Source organism: Oryza glaberrima, chromosome 10, assembly GCF_000147395.1.
Source record: "Oryza glaberrima chromosome 10, OglaRS2, whole genome shotgun sequence".
Classification (NCBI taxonomy): Eukaryota; Viridiplantae; Streptophyta; class Magnoliopsida; order Poales; family Poaceae; genus Oryza; species Oryza glaberrima.
In genome coordinates, this window is record NC_068335.1 from 16,869,173 (window position 1) to 16,884,518 (window position 15,346).

At 42.7% G+C, this 15,346-nt stretch overlaps 1 protein-coding gene across 2 annotated transcripts; it reads left to right on the plus strand.

Moving 5' to 3' along the window:
* Positions 1-4,217: 4,217 nt before the first annotated feature.
* Positions 4,218-10,200, plus strand: LOC127753540 (protein NRT1/ PTR FAMILY 5.2-like). 2 transcript variants are annotated; one of them, XR_008012595.1, is made up of 4 exons: positions 4,218-4,557; positions 6,986-7,203; positions 7,893-9,517; positions 10,016-10,200. XR_008012595.1 is itself a non-coding variant. In XM_052279024.1 (3 exons), the coding sequence occupies exons 1-3, from the start codon at positions 4,419-4,421 to the stop codon at positions 9,360-9,362; spliced, it is 1,827 nt and encodes a 608-aa protein (XP_052134984.1). In that variant the 5' UTR covers positions 4,218-4,418; the 3' UTR covers positions 9,363-9,527. The 2 variants fall into 2 exon arrangements, 1 of the variants encoding a protein (XP_052134984.1); XM_052279024.1 differs by lacking the exon at positions 10,016-10,200 and having other exon boundaries at positions 7,893-9,527.
* The last annotated feature ends 5,146 nt before the right edge of the window (positions 10,201-15,346 follow it).

The window sequence follows — 15,346 nt, forward strand, 5'->3', positions numbered from 1 at the left end:
AAACGTGAATAGTATAAAACTGCACTTATTTTAGGACGGAGGGAGTACATGTCCTGGATGGCAGGATGGCAACATATGGACGACGAGCAACATCACGTATCAGCGTCGCGTGTCACCGCGGGCAGAGCATATATGCTTGTGATGCCCATCGACGGATGATTGACAGACTCATCAAGATGGACACAGAAACCAGAAAAAGAAAAATTCCCCCCGAATCGCCTGAATTTTACAGGAAAACAGTTCGTTTCCTTTTTAAAAATCGTGAAAAAGGAATACTAGTGAAAAAGGAGAACTGCATATGGCGCACACAACACGAGGGAATACGCTTCTGCAGGAGAGAATACGCTTTCCAGTCCAGCTCTCCCATCATCACGCTGAACAAGCTACCGGCCGCCGGCCGGCGGTTGGTCAGGCGGTGGCCGCCGTCAGTCTGGTCCGGCCAAGTGTCCATGATTCTGCAACGCGAGAATGCAAGCCAGCTGTGGCGTCGCCTCGCGACAGACAGACAGGCCGACCGGCCGGAGAATTATTCCCTGGCGCCTGAAGCCTCCAACGCATTCGGACGATAATCTGTTCTTATTGTTTGTCTTATGCTTATACTTATACATATAAACCAAAATTTTAATTTTAGAATTTTAATTTTGAATTTGATTTTTGTTTTTCATCATATTTTATTTTACAATGTTTTTTCTCTTAAATATTCTTTTATTTATTTGTTAATAAGCGATTCGGATAAGTATATGAATAAGCGAAACAATGGAGCTTCTAGATGCGTGACTGGTCGTGCATGTCTTCTTCAAAAGTTGTACAGTATTCCATCCGTCCCAAAATATAGTTAATTCTAAAATTCAAATTTTACCACAAATATAACAATCTAAGATAAACAAAAAATATTTTTTTCACTAAACTGCCCACACAAGCATACTACCTATTGGTTTTATTATAGTCTTGATCTACACCTAACACCTCACCATCCCAAAAAGACGAACAAATCTCTCTATCCGTCTCCTTAATATATGTCTAATGTCCTCCTTTAAAATTGCTACATTTTAAAATGAAGGTAATAATACAACAACTTGTAAATATAAATTTAGATAAGTAGTTCTCTAAACATATAGATGTAGATATAGAAATACTTATATTTTGGGACGAATGGAGTAGCATATAAACTTTGAATTTTGAGAGTTGATTTTATGATTCTTTTTTCATCATAGGATATTTTCTACTTAATTTTCAATTGATAATGACACAAATATAAACATTTTATCCTTATATCATTTTTTATCCGTTTATGTTGCTATGGCTGGGTCATAGCAGGCATGATTGATTTATATTATAGTATGGATTATTATTACAGATTATCTACTTAAATATAGTGTCAATTCAAAATTATAAAAAATAAATTTAAAAAATAAATCAAAATAAATTATCTAAGCAATATCAAGTTCTTTTAAACATGAAACAAATAATTCAACTTAATAATATGTCGAATAAACTAAAAAGAACATGAAGTTTTGGTCGCTGATAATGGAAACTATTTTAATCCCGCGAGCTCGAGGGATGTTCTCATTAATTTTAAAAATGTCGAAAAAGTTACGAAAATTTCTCAAAAAGTTTAACAGCACTCATACAACATATATATTCCACCCTAGAAAAATCTTATGTCCAAAATCAACTCGCACATTTAGATATAAAAGAAGACAAATTCAGTGTATAAATAATAGTGTATTATTATTTACACGAAGTGAGCATAGCTCAACTGGTTAGGTTCCTTGTGGTGGAACCAACCCACCTAGGTTCAAATCCTATATTTCACACGGGTGCTCACATTTACGGCTAATTATTCTTTCAGTGGTAGGCGATGTACCCGTCGACAGCGAGGCGCTTGTGGTGACTTCGTCAATCTCAAGATATGCCGGCGAGGCGCTTGTGGTGACTTCGTCAATCTCAAGATATGCCGGCCTAGTCTTTCGGAGGTGCTCATAGGGGTAGGGTGTGCGTGTGTGTGTTAATAGGGGTGAGTGTGCGCACGTTGTGAGCGCTTGCGTTTGTACTGTGTTTCTCAAAAAAAATAGTGTATTATTTACACACGAATTTGTATCTTTTTTCTTAGTGTGTTGGTCGAATTTGATTTTGATTTTTTTTAACTGATAGATGTCACTATACTCTATTTTTCTCGTTATTTTTTCTAAATCTTTTTAGAACTATTTATATTAGATTTTAAAAAAGATACACGATAGGACATCAACTCGGATTGGTTATAGAATTCCATTCCTCGCTGACAGGACAGCCAGAGTTGAGGCCATGGCCATTGTTGAGCAGCCGGAGAATTTTCTGACGGCTTATTTGGTTTAGAGGAATTTGAACTCATAGGAATGGAAAAAATAGAGAAATAGGAAGATATGCACATATCAATCCATATGAATTTTTCTAAAAGGTTTGAGTCGATGAAAATTCCCCTACGTTATCTTTTTACAACTTGGAGGGAAAGAAATTTTATTTTGATTTTTCTATACCTCATCCCTACAAATCTAATGACATTTGTAGAAATTAATTCTTAGGAATCCAAATTATTTATTTTTCCTTTAAACCCAATAAGCCCTGAATTTGTACGGAGCTGAACTGAGCTCCTGTGTTCCATCAATTGGGTTTATGCTGTCGCACCGGAGTACCGGACACGCACATTCTTCAGATCAAAGCCTCCTCAAACTTTCCAAGATTCTTCTTGTTTTCCCTTAAAATAAAAAACCTTTCCAAGATTCTCGGTGACGAAAGACGGTTCAATCTTGATAAAGCTTCCGTTCGACCATCACACACAGCCTATCTGAAACTGTAGGTCTGTAGCTACCGTCCTGATGCCCTTTCCTTTCCTCGTATGGTAAATTTTCCACAAGCTTTTCACGCATTGGATTCATAATTCCAGTGTAATCCGGTTTGGTTCCGTGAAATCCAAACTTTTCGGACCAGGTCAAAAACACGAATCACTCGGGTTTTTTAGGCTAAGTTCAAAAAAAAATCAAACTAGATTTTAAATCTCCAACGGAATTTTTCTGTATTTTATCGGTTTTTTCGACGGGTTTCGTGAAATCCGATGATACCGCTCGTGAACGGATTTCGATCCGGTATCAAGAATATGAACGGTCCAGCGTTCAGCTCACCGGCCACCGCCGTCGACGCGACTCCATGGCCGCGCCATGGGCGATGATGCTTTCCTCTTCTCCCTCTCTATTTTTAGCTTTGGAAGGCAAAGTGTGTGCAAAGTTGAGGTTGATCCGGGCGTGACGTGCGTGCCATGGCATGACCAAAAACCACATCCAGTCACGTGGCTCAAAATGCACGGTTTTTTGCAGGCAGCATGTGAGCGTGTCTGCCGGCGCCCTTTTGCTGTGTCCAAATCCTAACGACACAGCCACCCACGCTCGTGTGCAAACTTAGTTTTTGATTCCTCCCCAAAGTTTGTTGCCTTAGCTACAATAATAAATATCCAGAAAGCACGAATTATGTTCTACCAATACCATTACCAATATCTACTACGGATATTGGTAATAACACCCTTGAATATTAATAAGCTACTTTTTCCGTTTCAGATTATAAGTCGTTTCGACTTTCATCAAAGTTAAATTATTTCAAGTTTGATTAAGTTTATATTTTTAACCCAAAACAAATATATTATGAAAATACATTCAATTATTAATTTAATAAAATTAATTGTTATGGTAAATATTATTATATTTATCTACTAACTCAGTTAAACTCGAAGTAGTTTGATTTTGACCACAGTGAAAAACGACTTATAATCTAAAATAGATGGAATATTAGTCCTTTATGATTTTTCTACTAAGTAGCTCGGTGGTCTCTACTGGTAGAGCTGATCACTGTACTATTTTCCAAAAGAATAATAGTACTTCCTTCGTTTCAAAATGTTTGACACCGTTGACTTTTTAGTATGTGTTTGACCATTCGTCTTATTCAAAAAATTTAAGTAATTATTTATTCTTTTCATATTATTTGATTTATTGTTAAATATACTTTCATGTACACATATAATTTTACATATTTAACAAATTTTTTTAATAAGACGAACGGTCAAACATGTGCTAAAAAGTCAACGGTGTCAAATATTTTGAAACGGAGGGAGTATTTTTTTTTTAGAAGCTAGAGTCCAAGCGTTTAAGGCTCGCCGAGCAGTCCATCTCCCACTTGTGCGGTGTGTTGACGAAATTCACTGACAGGGGAGCATGGGGTGTGTGCTTATATAAACACGGACACTCGATTTAGCTAATAGCTAGCTGGAGCTCGATCCTGAAGAGCAGTATCAGTGCTCAGCTCACTGTTCATCATCACCCTCACCTCTTCTCTCTCCCTCCCTTACCTTCCTCCATAGACGACTGCAGCTAGCTCGATCGGAGATCGAGGCCATGTCCATGGCGGCGGAGAGGGTGGAGGCTGCCGGCGGCGGCGACGACGACTACACGCAGGACGGCACGGTGGACCTCCATGGCAACCCGGTGCTCCGGTCCAAGCGCGGTGGCTGGAAGGCATGCGGCTTCGTCGTCGGTAAGGATTGAAGACGATGAACTCTCTCTCGTGCATCCGGTTGGATTCAGCATATATGCATGCAGTGATCTAATTAATCCTTTCAGCTTGATTAATCTGTCATGAACAATTCATGGCAGGGTTTCTCCTTTCTTTCATGGGTTGGCATATGGTTTAATTACTTGCAAATTGATTGATATTCTTGGTTAGAAACTAAACATATCGAGGCTTGTGTTTGATTTGTTTATATGCCACGAGCGTTTGAACATTTTCCTCATCTGCTCACCCCTCACCGCATGTGGCGGGTGCAGGATTTGGGAGATTTGTTTTGATAGGATCGATGATTGTTTGTTATTTTGTCCGGCCAATCGCCATGGTTTTCATTAGCTGCCATTTTGTACTCCTGCCATAGTCTTTGGTACTACTATTTTTATAATCTCTCTACCTCGTGTCTCGGACAAAATATCCTCCTTGGTATTATAACCTCTACCTCTCGGTATCTCTCAAGGACGTAAGAGTAGAGTACTTCGTCATGCCTGATAACCTTTTTTTCACGAATACGCAAAAGGTTTGTGTATCTTTGTTCCAAGAAGGTAGAGACCACCATGTGCAATACTAGCTGTTAACTGGTCGCTTGATCGCATCGTTTTCTGTGAAGTCAGAGTCAACATATCACAGTGTATCTGCTCAAAGTCTCTCACATGGATAGTAACATGTGCTACAGTATTTCTGTACTTGCGCCACTTTCCTGTAGAAATGGTTCTTCAGTGATTGTGTATACATGTACTGTACTGACTAATCAGTCAGAGCATACGGTTCAAGTGGTCAACGCTGACAAGAAGCAGGACAAAATCAAAAACACTATAGTACAAGGTTTTCCCTACCTCCTTTTCTTTTTTAAGGGCCTATTCGGATTGGAGAAATTTCGCGGGATTTTTGAAGGAACTGAACTGTTGTTACCTGTGAAAATCTTGTAAAATCGAAGGAGCCGTAAGATTTCTCCTACATCTTCTGAATTTCTGATAGATAACAATACAAGTACATGGTGTGCCAATCACTGAAGACTGAAGATATATGTATGGGCAGTGTGTAGCTAGCACAGTAGGAAAATGTCAAAAAGTTCAGTATGTTCAGGACCACTGAATTTATCCTACTAGGAACAGGCGTGCATGATTTTCTGAATTTCTGATAGATACACCAGCGGTGGCTATGAACTGAAGAAGCTGGATAGAAACTTCACTGTTGCAATATGCAGTGCTAATTTAATACAGTACTACTTCTAATCCTCCCAAACTTTGGAGTGATCTTTTCATAGATTAGGAAAAGGTGTAGTTAACCAACTTGAACATGGACTGCCGTTTTGTCTGAAGTGTTGGTTCGATTCAGACCCAGCTGAAAAACAATTTAAGGCAGGAGTGAGTTAGTTTGGATTCCTACGGTTAATTACTAGCAGTTGATCCAATAACAGTTTGCGTCATCAGAGATGCAATTTAGACTGAATCTGACAGGGAAAAAGCCTAAGAAATTGTTTGGTGATGGCTGCCCTGTCCTGTCTGCTTGGAGCGACAGATAGGAGTTGGAAATTGACCTTTGTGTTAATCAACGGTTTAGGGTAGGGACCCAGCTGATCCCTACTATATGATTGCTTGGAAAGAGGCGTGTTGTTCCAGCCCGGTTGGAATCTGTATCTCATCGCATTATTTGTTCATGACAAGAAAGAATGATTATGTTAGTGGCTGTCACCTTCCAATGATCACAACACCTATTAGCTCGTTGTAAATGTGCTATCTTCTCTGTCATAGAGGATTCTTGTTTTAATTTGACAAATAACAAAAGAAGTACATGTTCATTGAAACTGGTTTGCATGAACAACTTGTCCAAACTGCAAAATGTTTTTTTTCTAAATAAAAGAGAAGAGTTAAAACATAGGATGCTCTGTTGCATGGTTGTGTGGTGGTTATGGTTTGGTTAGAAATGCAGAGACCATGAGTCCTGTGGCTCATGAGAGAGAATGGTACCTCGGTAAAAAATGGTTGGTTGATCTCCATGCATATATTTTCCCAACCATACATAAATCTGGTCCTTAATTAGTTAACTAAGGTTGTGTTTTTCCCCTTCCCCCCCCCCCCCAACAGCCCAACTTACCTTCCTCTTTTTTCCCACGCACGCTTTTCAAACGGCTAAACGGTATGTTTTTTAAAAAAGTTTTCTATAAGAAAGTTGCTTTTAAAAAATCATATTAACCTATTTTTCTAAAACAATAACTAGTACTTAATTAATTATACACCAATAAGTCATTCTGTTCTACGTGCACGAGGGATTAGTCCCAACGGCCACTGCCAAACACAGCCTAAGAATTCATGTGTTCCAGACAGAATGTACTGTTACTACTGTATACCATGTTTTAAAGTGAATTATTGTTGTGCTGATAATGAAAAAAAAAATGCAGTGTACGAGGTGTTCGAGAGAATGGCGTACTACGGGATATCGTCCAACCTGGTGCTGTACCTGACGACGAAGCTGCACCAGGGGACGGTGTCGTCGGCGAATAACGTCACCAACTGGGTTGGCACCATCTGGATGACCCCGATCCTCGGCGCCTACATCGCCGACGCCCACCTTGGCCGCTACCGCACCTTCATGATCGCCTCCCTCATCTACCTCATCGTAAGTCCCTCACCTACTCCATCTCCCTCCATCTATAGCAGAGCACGAGAATCTTGGAACAGATCAAATGAACTACTCCCTCTGTGCTAAAATATAAACATTTTTAGCATCATAGCAAGTCATACATTTCTAACTTTGATGATTATTAATAGCAAAAAAATGATGATTAATAGCAAAAAAAAATATAAAAAATCAATCATGTAAAATTGATCTTACCATTAAACAAACTATTATAATATATGTAACTATTTTTATTTAAAACATCTTACTTCTATATATATTGTTGGTCAAATAGCATCTCGGATACCGTGACAGGATCTAAAATTACTTATATTTTTTAGGACGCGGGGAGTAGAAATCAAAAGCTAGAAAATAAATTAGAAACCAGAACTTAAAAAATCTATTGGACTTTTAGATTTTCAAAAGTTAGTTACCCACCAGCTGCTTGGATTGCTCTCGTGTTGAAAAATGCAGTCCCTGTCTGAAGACTGTACGACCATCTAGCTGCTCTAGCCCACAAAAATCAAGATGGGCTTTAGCTCGAAGCCCACAAAGTCCAGTGAAAAAACAAATTGCAAGCCCAAATCCAGCACGACTAATTCAAACCAAATCTGTAGATTTTTGTTACCAAATTTGATCGATAGATTCCGAATTTTTGAACGTCGCTCGTCTCGTCTCGTCTCGTGCAGGGGATGAGCCTGCTGACGCTGGCGGTGTCGGTGCCGTCGCTGAAGCCGCCCAAGTGCGGCGCCGGCACGGCGGACCCGGGCTGCTCGGAGAAGGCGTCGAGCCTCCAGCTGGGCGTCTTCTTCCTCGCGCTATACATCCTCGCCGTCGGCACCGGCGGCACCAAGCCCAACATCTCCACCATCGGCGCCGACCAGTTCGACGACCACCACCCGCGGGAGCGCCGCCATAAGCTCTCCTTCTTCAACTGGTGGATGTTCAGCATCTTCTTCGGCACCCTCTTCGCCAACACCGTCCTCGTCTACCTCCAGGACAACGTCGGCTGGACCGTCGGCTACGCGCTCCCCACCCTCGGCCTCGCCGTCTCCATCGCCATCTTCACCGCCGGCACGCCGTTCTACCGCCACAAGCCCACCTCCGGCAGCAGCTTCGCCAGGATGGCCAGGGTCATCGTCGCCGCCGTACGCAAGCTCGCCGTCGCGCTGCCCGACGACGCGAGGGAGCTCCACGAGCTTGATGATGAGTACTACGCCAAGAAGAAGACCACGCCGCTGCCGTACACGCCGTACCTGAAGATCCTGAGCAAGGCGGCGGTGAAGACGAGCACGACGTCGAGGTGGTCGCTGAGCACGGTGACGCAGGTGGAGGAGACGAAGCAGATACTCAAGATGCTGCCCGTGCTGGCGGTCACGTTCGTGCCGGCGGCGATGATGGCGCAGGTGAACACGCTGTTCGTGAAGCAGGGCACGACGCTGGACCGCCGCGTCGGCGGCGGGGGCTTCGAGATCCCGCCGGCTAGCCTGCAGGCGTTCGTGACCATCTCGATGTTGGTGTCCGTCGTGCTGTACGACCGCGTGTTCATGCCGCTCATGGCGCGGGCGACCGGGAACCCGCGGGGCATCACGCTGCTGCAGCGGATGGGCGTGGGGCTCGTCATCCACATCGCCATCATGGGGATCGCCTCCGTGACGGAGCGGCACAGGCTCGCCGTGGCGCGGGAGCACGGCATCGCGGACAGCAAGGGCACCACCATCCCGCTCACCATCTTCGTGCTCCTCCCGCAGTTCGTGCTCATGGGCGTCGCCGACGCGTTCCTGGAGGTGGCCAAGATCGAGTTCTTCTACGACCAGGCGCCCGAGGGGATGAAGAGCCTGGGCACGTCGTACGCCATGACCAGCCTCGGCGTCGGCAACTTCCTCAGCAGCCTGCTGCTGTCGACGGTGGCGCACGTCACGCGCCGCCATGGCGGCGGCGGCGGGTGGATCCAGAACAACCTCAACGCGTCGCGGCTCGACCACTACTACGCCTTCTTCGCCGTCCTCAACTGCGTCAACCTCGTCTTCTTCTTCCTCGTCTGCCGCCTCTACGTCTACAACGCCGAGGTGTCCCGCGTCGTCGACGTCGGCGGCAGCGGCAGCGGCGGCGAGGTGCTCAGGCCCAAGGAGGTGGCCATGGTGGACACAAATCTATAGACAATGTATCGATCGATGATCAAATATACCATGAAATTAATATCACCTGCAGGGGAAAACAGAAATGCTAACAACATCGGCTTCAGCCTCTTTTCAGAACAGCGGGATGCACTCTGAACAGAAAAAAGAAAACGAAATCTTTGTGCAATTTCAAGGTGAGTTGTGCAGATCTCAAACAGAGCATTTGTTCCTGGGTCATGGGCTCATGGCTCCCTGATTTGCAACAGAATTGTCGAACACACAAGGTTTTTCATGGACATATATACAACAGAGGACATCTAGAATATAACCTTCATCGTTAAGACAAGTGTAATAGTATAGTTAACTACTGGCTTCGAATCAACTATAATTAATCTAATAGTTGTATAGTTAACTACTGGCTTCGAATCAACTATAATCAATCTAATAGTTAATTCAACGTCTCTTCTTTTATTGCATAATGGCTAGATATATTTGGAATGCGATCTATCTTAATTACTTTTGGAGTCAAGCAACCCCGTAATAGTTCACACTTGTTTGGAAATTGGTTAAGAGGTTTTGAACCTAAACTTAAAAGACAAACTTGGGTGGGCATAGCGGCGATTTGTTGGGCTTTGTGGCTCAGTAGAAATGACTTAGTTTTTAATGGCTACAACCACGTATCTTTCTTGCAGGTAATTTTCAAAGCAACTCAGTTGGCTTTGGTCTTTGCTTCTTAAGGAAGACGAAGGCATTGAAGTAATCGCGAAGTGCAAGCTTTTAGAGAAGCGTATGATGGATCTCTTCTCTACTTTTGGGTGGAACTTTAGAAGAAGGATTGAAGCTTAGCTTTTAGTTCCTCTTGATTGTTTTTTTTAGATAATGGATTTTCATTAATCCGGCCTCTATATCCACAAGGGATATACACAGCCAAAAGGATACAAGAGTACTTAGACTCACACCTCAACAAAGAGGAGATAACAAACCAAAAAAAAAAAACCCTACAACCTCGGTACATCCCTACATCCTAACATCCTCAACTGAAATGGCCTAAAACAACAAGTGGAAATCATCTAGACGCCACCGCCCCTAGTGCGTTGTCGCTGCGAATCTCCATAGATGTCATCTTCATCCGCTTCAAGTGAACCGATGCCACGGCCGCCGGGAAGCCCACCCTCATCCATCGTTCTCCGGTCAGAACTAGCCGACCAGACACTAGTTGAAAGCAACTGTGCTTGCTTCGCTGGATTCCTAAGCCTTCGCCGCCCATAGGGCCGCCGTTGACTTCAGAATCCTCCTCCGTTCTCGGACTCCCAGCCCGCTGCAACCTTTGCGCCGCTGTCGTCCACCAATTCTGCCGATGTCGCCCACCGAGTCTGCCGGTGACGACGGAGGGGATAGAGGACTAGCTCTATCTCCATCTAGCACAGCTACCCAACAAGTCCGCGACGCTGTCGATGACAAAGGAAGGAACGGTGTGCTAGCCCCTATCATTGCCGCCCATTGAGACCACCAGTGATGGAGAACTTGCCGCCACACAGCAACCATGCCCATCACCGGAGCACCCCACTAACCGGCAACCTCCACCGCTGCCACCACCCCCGGTCAACCGGCGCCATAGGCACCTGCCTAGCCGACTGCCACCGGGCGCGATCACTACCGCCGTCGGCATCACCTCCACTGCGTCGCTCGCTGGAGCCAGGCGAGACCCACCGTGCCGCCCCCTCTCTAGGAAGAGGACTGAGGAGGAACCCTTGCCGCCAACCCAGCAGACCTGCACCCTCCGGCGACCTGCTCCAGCGGTGGCAAGGTTGAAAAGCGACGATGGCGGTGAGGATTTACAGGACCGGGGAACTAGCCAGCCGCTTAGGACTGGATCTGAGCAGAAAAGGTGGAAAAAGGAGAAAAGGAAAAGGGAAATGGTGAAAGGGAGGAGGTGGGTGGGGACGCCGCCGCTGGCGGCGGCTGCGGCGCCGGCGCCGGCGAGGTGGGCGACGAGGGGAAAAGCGCTGGGAGTCTGTTCTCCTCCCGGGTCGCCTCATAGAGCGACACGGGAGTCAAAGCGACCCCTCCTCTTGCTTGTTATCTATCTTTAAAACTTATTTATGCTTTACCCATGTAACGGGAGAGTCTTATGTACTCGTGTTTGTAACGAGAGAGTCTTATGTACTCGTGTTTGTGACTTTTAGGCTGTGTACACCCTCACAAGGTGTAGAGACCGGGTTTTTTTATAATCCATTATCTAAAAAAATAGCCAATTCATATGTACAATAGTTAACTACAAATATATACTATATTATTAATAATTGGTCCCACGTGTCCAGTGGCGGAGCCAGAAATTTTCTTGAGCATGGGCAAGACTAACAGGAGATAAAAACTATATATAGAAAATTGTACCATTTATCATAGACAAAAGTAAAGTTAATTGTTACCAAGTTACAATTTATCAATGAAAGTTGGTTGTTTATTGTCAATGAGTTAGTGTACGGGGCTACTATACATCAGGAAAGCAAGATTAGGGATGTGATACAACTCTTTTCTGTAGGATCGAATCACAAGAAATAAGCCAACTAGAGGAGGGGTGAATGGTTGAAGTACCCAAAAACCAAAACTTTTAGCGGAAATAAAAGTTACCTTCAATTTCGATGAAGATCAATCTGACCGGAGTAGTCCTGTCGGTCTGACCGAGCTTGTGCCGTCGGTCTGACCGATGAAGGTTGCCTGGTCCGACCACTCCGAGATCGCCTCTGCTCCCTGATGTCGCCGCCGGTCTGACCGCTGCGATGCCACCGGTCTGACCGCCGTTGTGTCACCGGTTAGACCGCCGAAACCCTATGAAACATAAATCGAAGAACTCTTAAAGTAGATGACAACTTTATTGCTTCTCTCTGTGTTTACAAAGTGCAACAACAACACTCCTTACAAAATTTCGACTAAACTCAAAACCCTAACTAAACTATCAACTCAACGTTCTGAAAAGCAACACCAAAGAGATACCGGGAAGCCTCATGCTCCCCCTCTATTTATACATGAGGTAGGCAGCCTAAAGCCATGAACCAAACTCATACTAGAAGTCCTAAACCACCTAGGAAACCTTCTCGTATAAAAAACAAACTTTACATAACCAATCATACCAAATTTGGACTCCTTCCAAATTCGACTCCGCATCCCATACGCACACAATACCTCCATCGTATGCCATATGGAATCTTCACCAACCACATGCATCAACTCTAGCCTAAGTATCCCGCATGATATCTGACCACCACGGACATCGCCTTACCACCAAGTCGACTCCCGGTCTATCACCGCAAATACTATCTCGAGGTATCGAGTCACCTACACATGAATCAAACAAAGAAACCATATTCCGAGACCAAGCTATCACCAACTTGACTCATTGTTAGCAAACAACAGTATCACATACGTATAGTATCCATCTAGAAGTCATAAACATTAAACAAACTCGGATATCCAATGAAACAACCCGAAACCGAAACCGACACAGCGTCGGCCGGTCAGACCGCGGGCAAGACGGTCTGACCGCTCGCATAGCACCGGTCTGACCGGCCACACCACCCTGGTCTGACCGGACCCAGCAAAATTCAATCATCTCGAAAACCACTTCGACGATTAACTCCAAATATCAAAACCAATAATCACATATGCCAATTGTTCATCATAGAATACGAATCAAAACACACTTTGATCTTACAATCTCCCCCTTGATGAACACATTGGCAAACCCATTAAAAATGTTTTGGTGTTTGGAAAAATAAAAACAATAGTGGTAAAAAGCATACTTCGTACAAATGTACACATCGTGCTAAAGAATCCAAAAGAAACTTCTCTCACTTTTGAAAAGAAAGAAATTCCCAATTGAACCAAAAACATGCTTCTCAAAAACTCTTCTCTTCTCCCAAAAACAACTCTTCTCTTCTCCCCCTTTTGACAATGATTTCATCAAGCATAGGAATTATGTTCATTAATATATAAGAGCTTAGCATACATATAGCATATCAAGTCATGTGTTGCAATAAAAAGAAGATAAACCCATCTATAGTATAGCAAGCATGCATTAAAGTATAATCATGAATCAAAGATTTTACAATTAAGCTTGAATTAACAATCAAAATTCATGATTTCATACAATTTATAATGCAACATCTTAACAAGCACATAGGTTGAAAAATAAACACTAAACACTATACATATAGACCTATTGCATTTATCATTCTTTCTCAAATTAGCTTTAGCACAAAACAACCAAGATAATTTTTACTTTTTTTTTCTTTTGAGCCTTTTTGCTCATATTTTTCTCTTTTATTCCGGGCACGTCCCTGTCGTCAAGACTGTTTCTAGGGATTCGGCACCCATTATTTTTGCTCACATTGAATACGTCCTTGTCGTCAAGACTGTTTCCAAGGATTCAATATTCATTTTTTTCATATTTTTTATTATCTTTGCACAATGAGCAATTACAAGCTATTTGAGGAATAACAATTCAATAAAGCATATATATAAAGCATTTATAGATCAAACCATATGCTAGCATCAACATTGCATATTTGCTTAATTCAAGTAAAGAATTTAAGTGTCATGCATCATCTCCCTTAAAAGCAAAATCTAAGTCTCATAAAAAGACTAGAATACATACAAGCTATGCTAGAGACAAATAAATCTTCATAGTATTGCTAGCATGCACACAAACATACCATATGTATAGAACAAAGTTCTCTTTTCTCAATTTTTCTCATTGACATATTTTTGCTTGATAAAACCATGAGGTGCAAAACTCCCCCTCAAACCATGCCAAAAGGATTCATGAAAAGAACACAAGCTCCCCCTCAAAATAACCTTTAATTCTCCCCGAAGAAAAATCAAGAAGAAATAAAAGATTTTGAAAAGACATCCAATTGCCAACAATATCATCAAAATTCTCATGAATCAACATATATCCACTTGTATTAACCAAAACTACTACCTCAAACACTAGCACTCAAAAAGCTAATAAATGAGGAAGTAAAACCAAAGTTATATCAATCAAAAGTAAATTGATGTTACCTTGAAAAGCAATCGACATCTCAAAATTTAACGAACATAGGGAGTATGCCGTCAAAAATACTTACGAACGAGAAGATGTCGAGGCCTCCGTGTTGAGGTTAGAAATAAGAAATTTTGGAATCCAACACTTAGTCACACGACCAGTAGAACCAATACATACATATGCACTAATAAAATCAGAATCAGACTTACCTGAAAATTTACATTGTGGTTTCACAAAAGTCTGATTTGAATTACGCGCAAAACTGCCCTGAGGTCGGTCTGACCGCCGCTGTCCTTGCAGTCTGACCGGGCCTGGCAGCTGGTCTGACCGCTGGTACATCTGCGGTCTGACCGCTAGCCGGTCTGACCGACTGGACAATGTCGGTCTAACCGTGCTCCTCAAATCAAAATCCGATTTTTGCCACCGTCGTTTTGCAAAAGCAATTTCTCTGTCTTTTTTTCTGTTTATGGGCAAGTCTAAAACAAAAACCAACCAAATGTCCATCTTTTCCAAAAAAAGAACAAGTGTACTTCTCACGACAATTTTGTGAAGTGGATGGTTTTGAAATTGATGGTTTTGCAACACATGTAGCAACAACTGGTTTTGCATGCACAACATTTAATTTTGAAGAAGATGCACTCAAAGTAGACATGATGCCAGCAGATTTAAACACAGTGTTCTTAGTTTTAGGTTTAATCAAAATTTCACCACTTCTAGCACCGGCACCTAAAACAACAGGAGGGTGTCTAGTATGATGAGCATAAGGATCAAAACCTAAACCACAATTGTTTGTGCTAACCTTAGATTGATCAAGAATCATGTTGAGGTTCTTTTTACCATCAGAAAATCTTTGCAAAGAACTTTTCAAATAAGAAACCTCCTGAGTAAGAGTAGCACAATTTTTGCAAGCATCCAAAAGATATTTTTGTTTTCTACAAGTTGAGCAAGAGATCACATCATCTTGTTTAACAATTTCTTC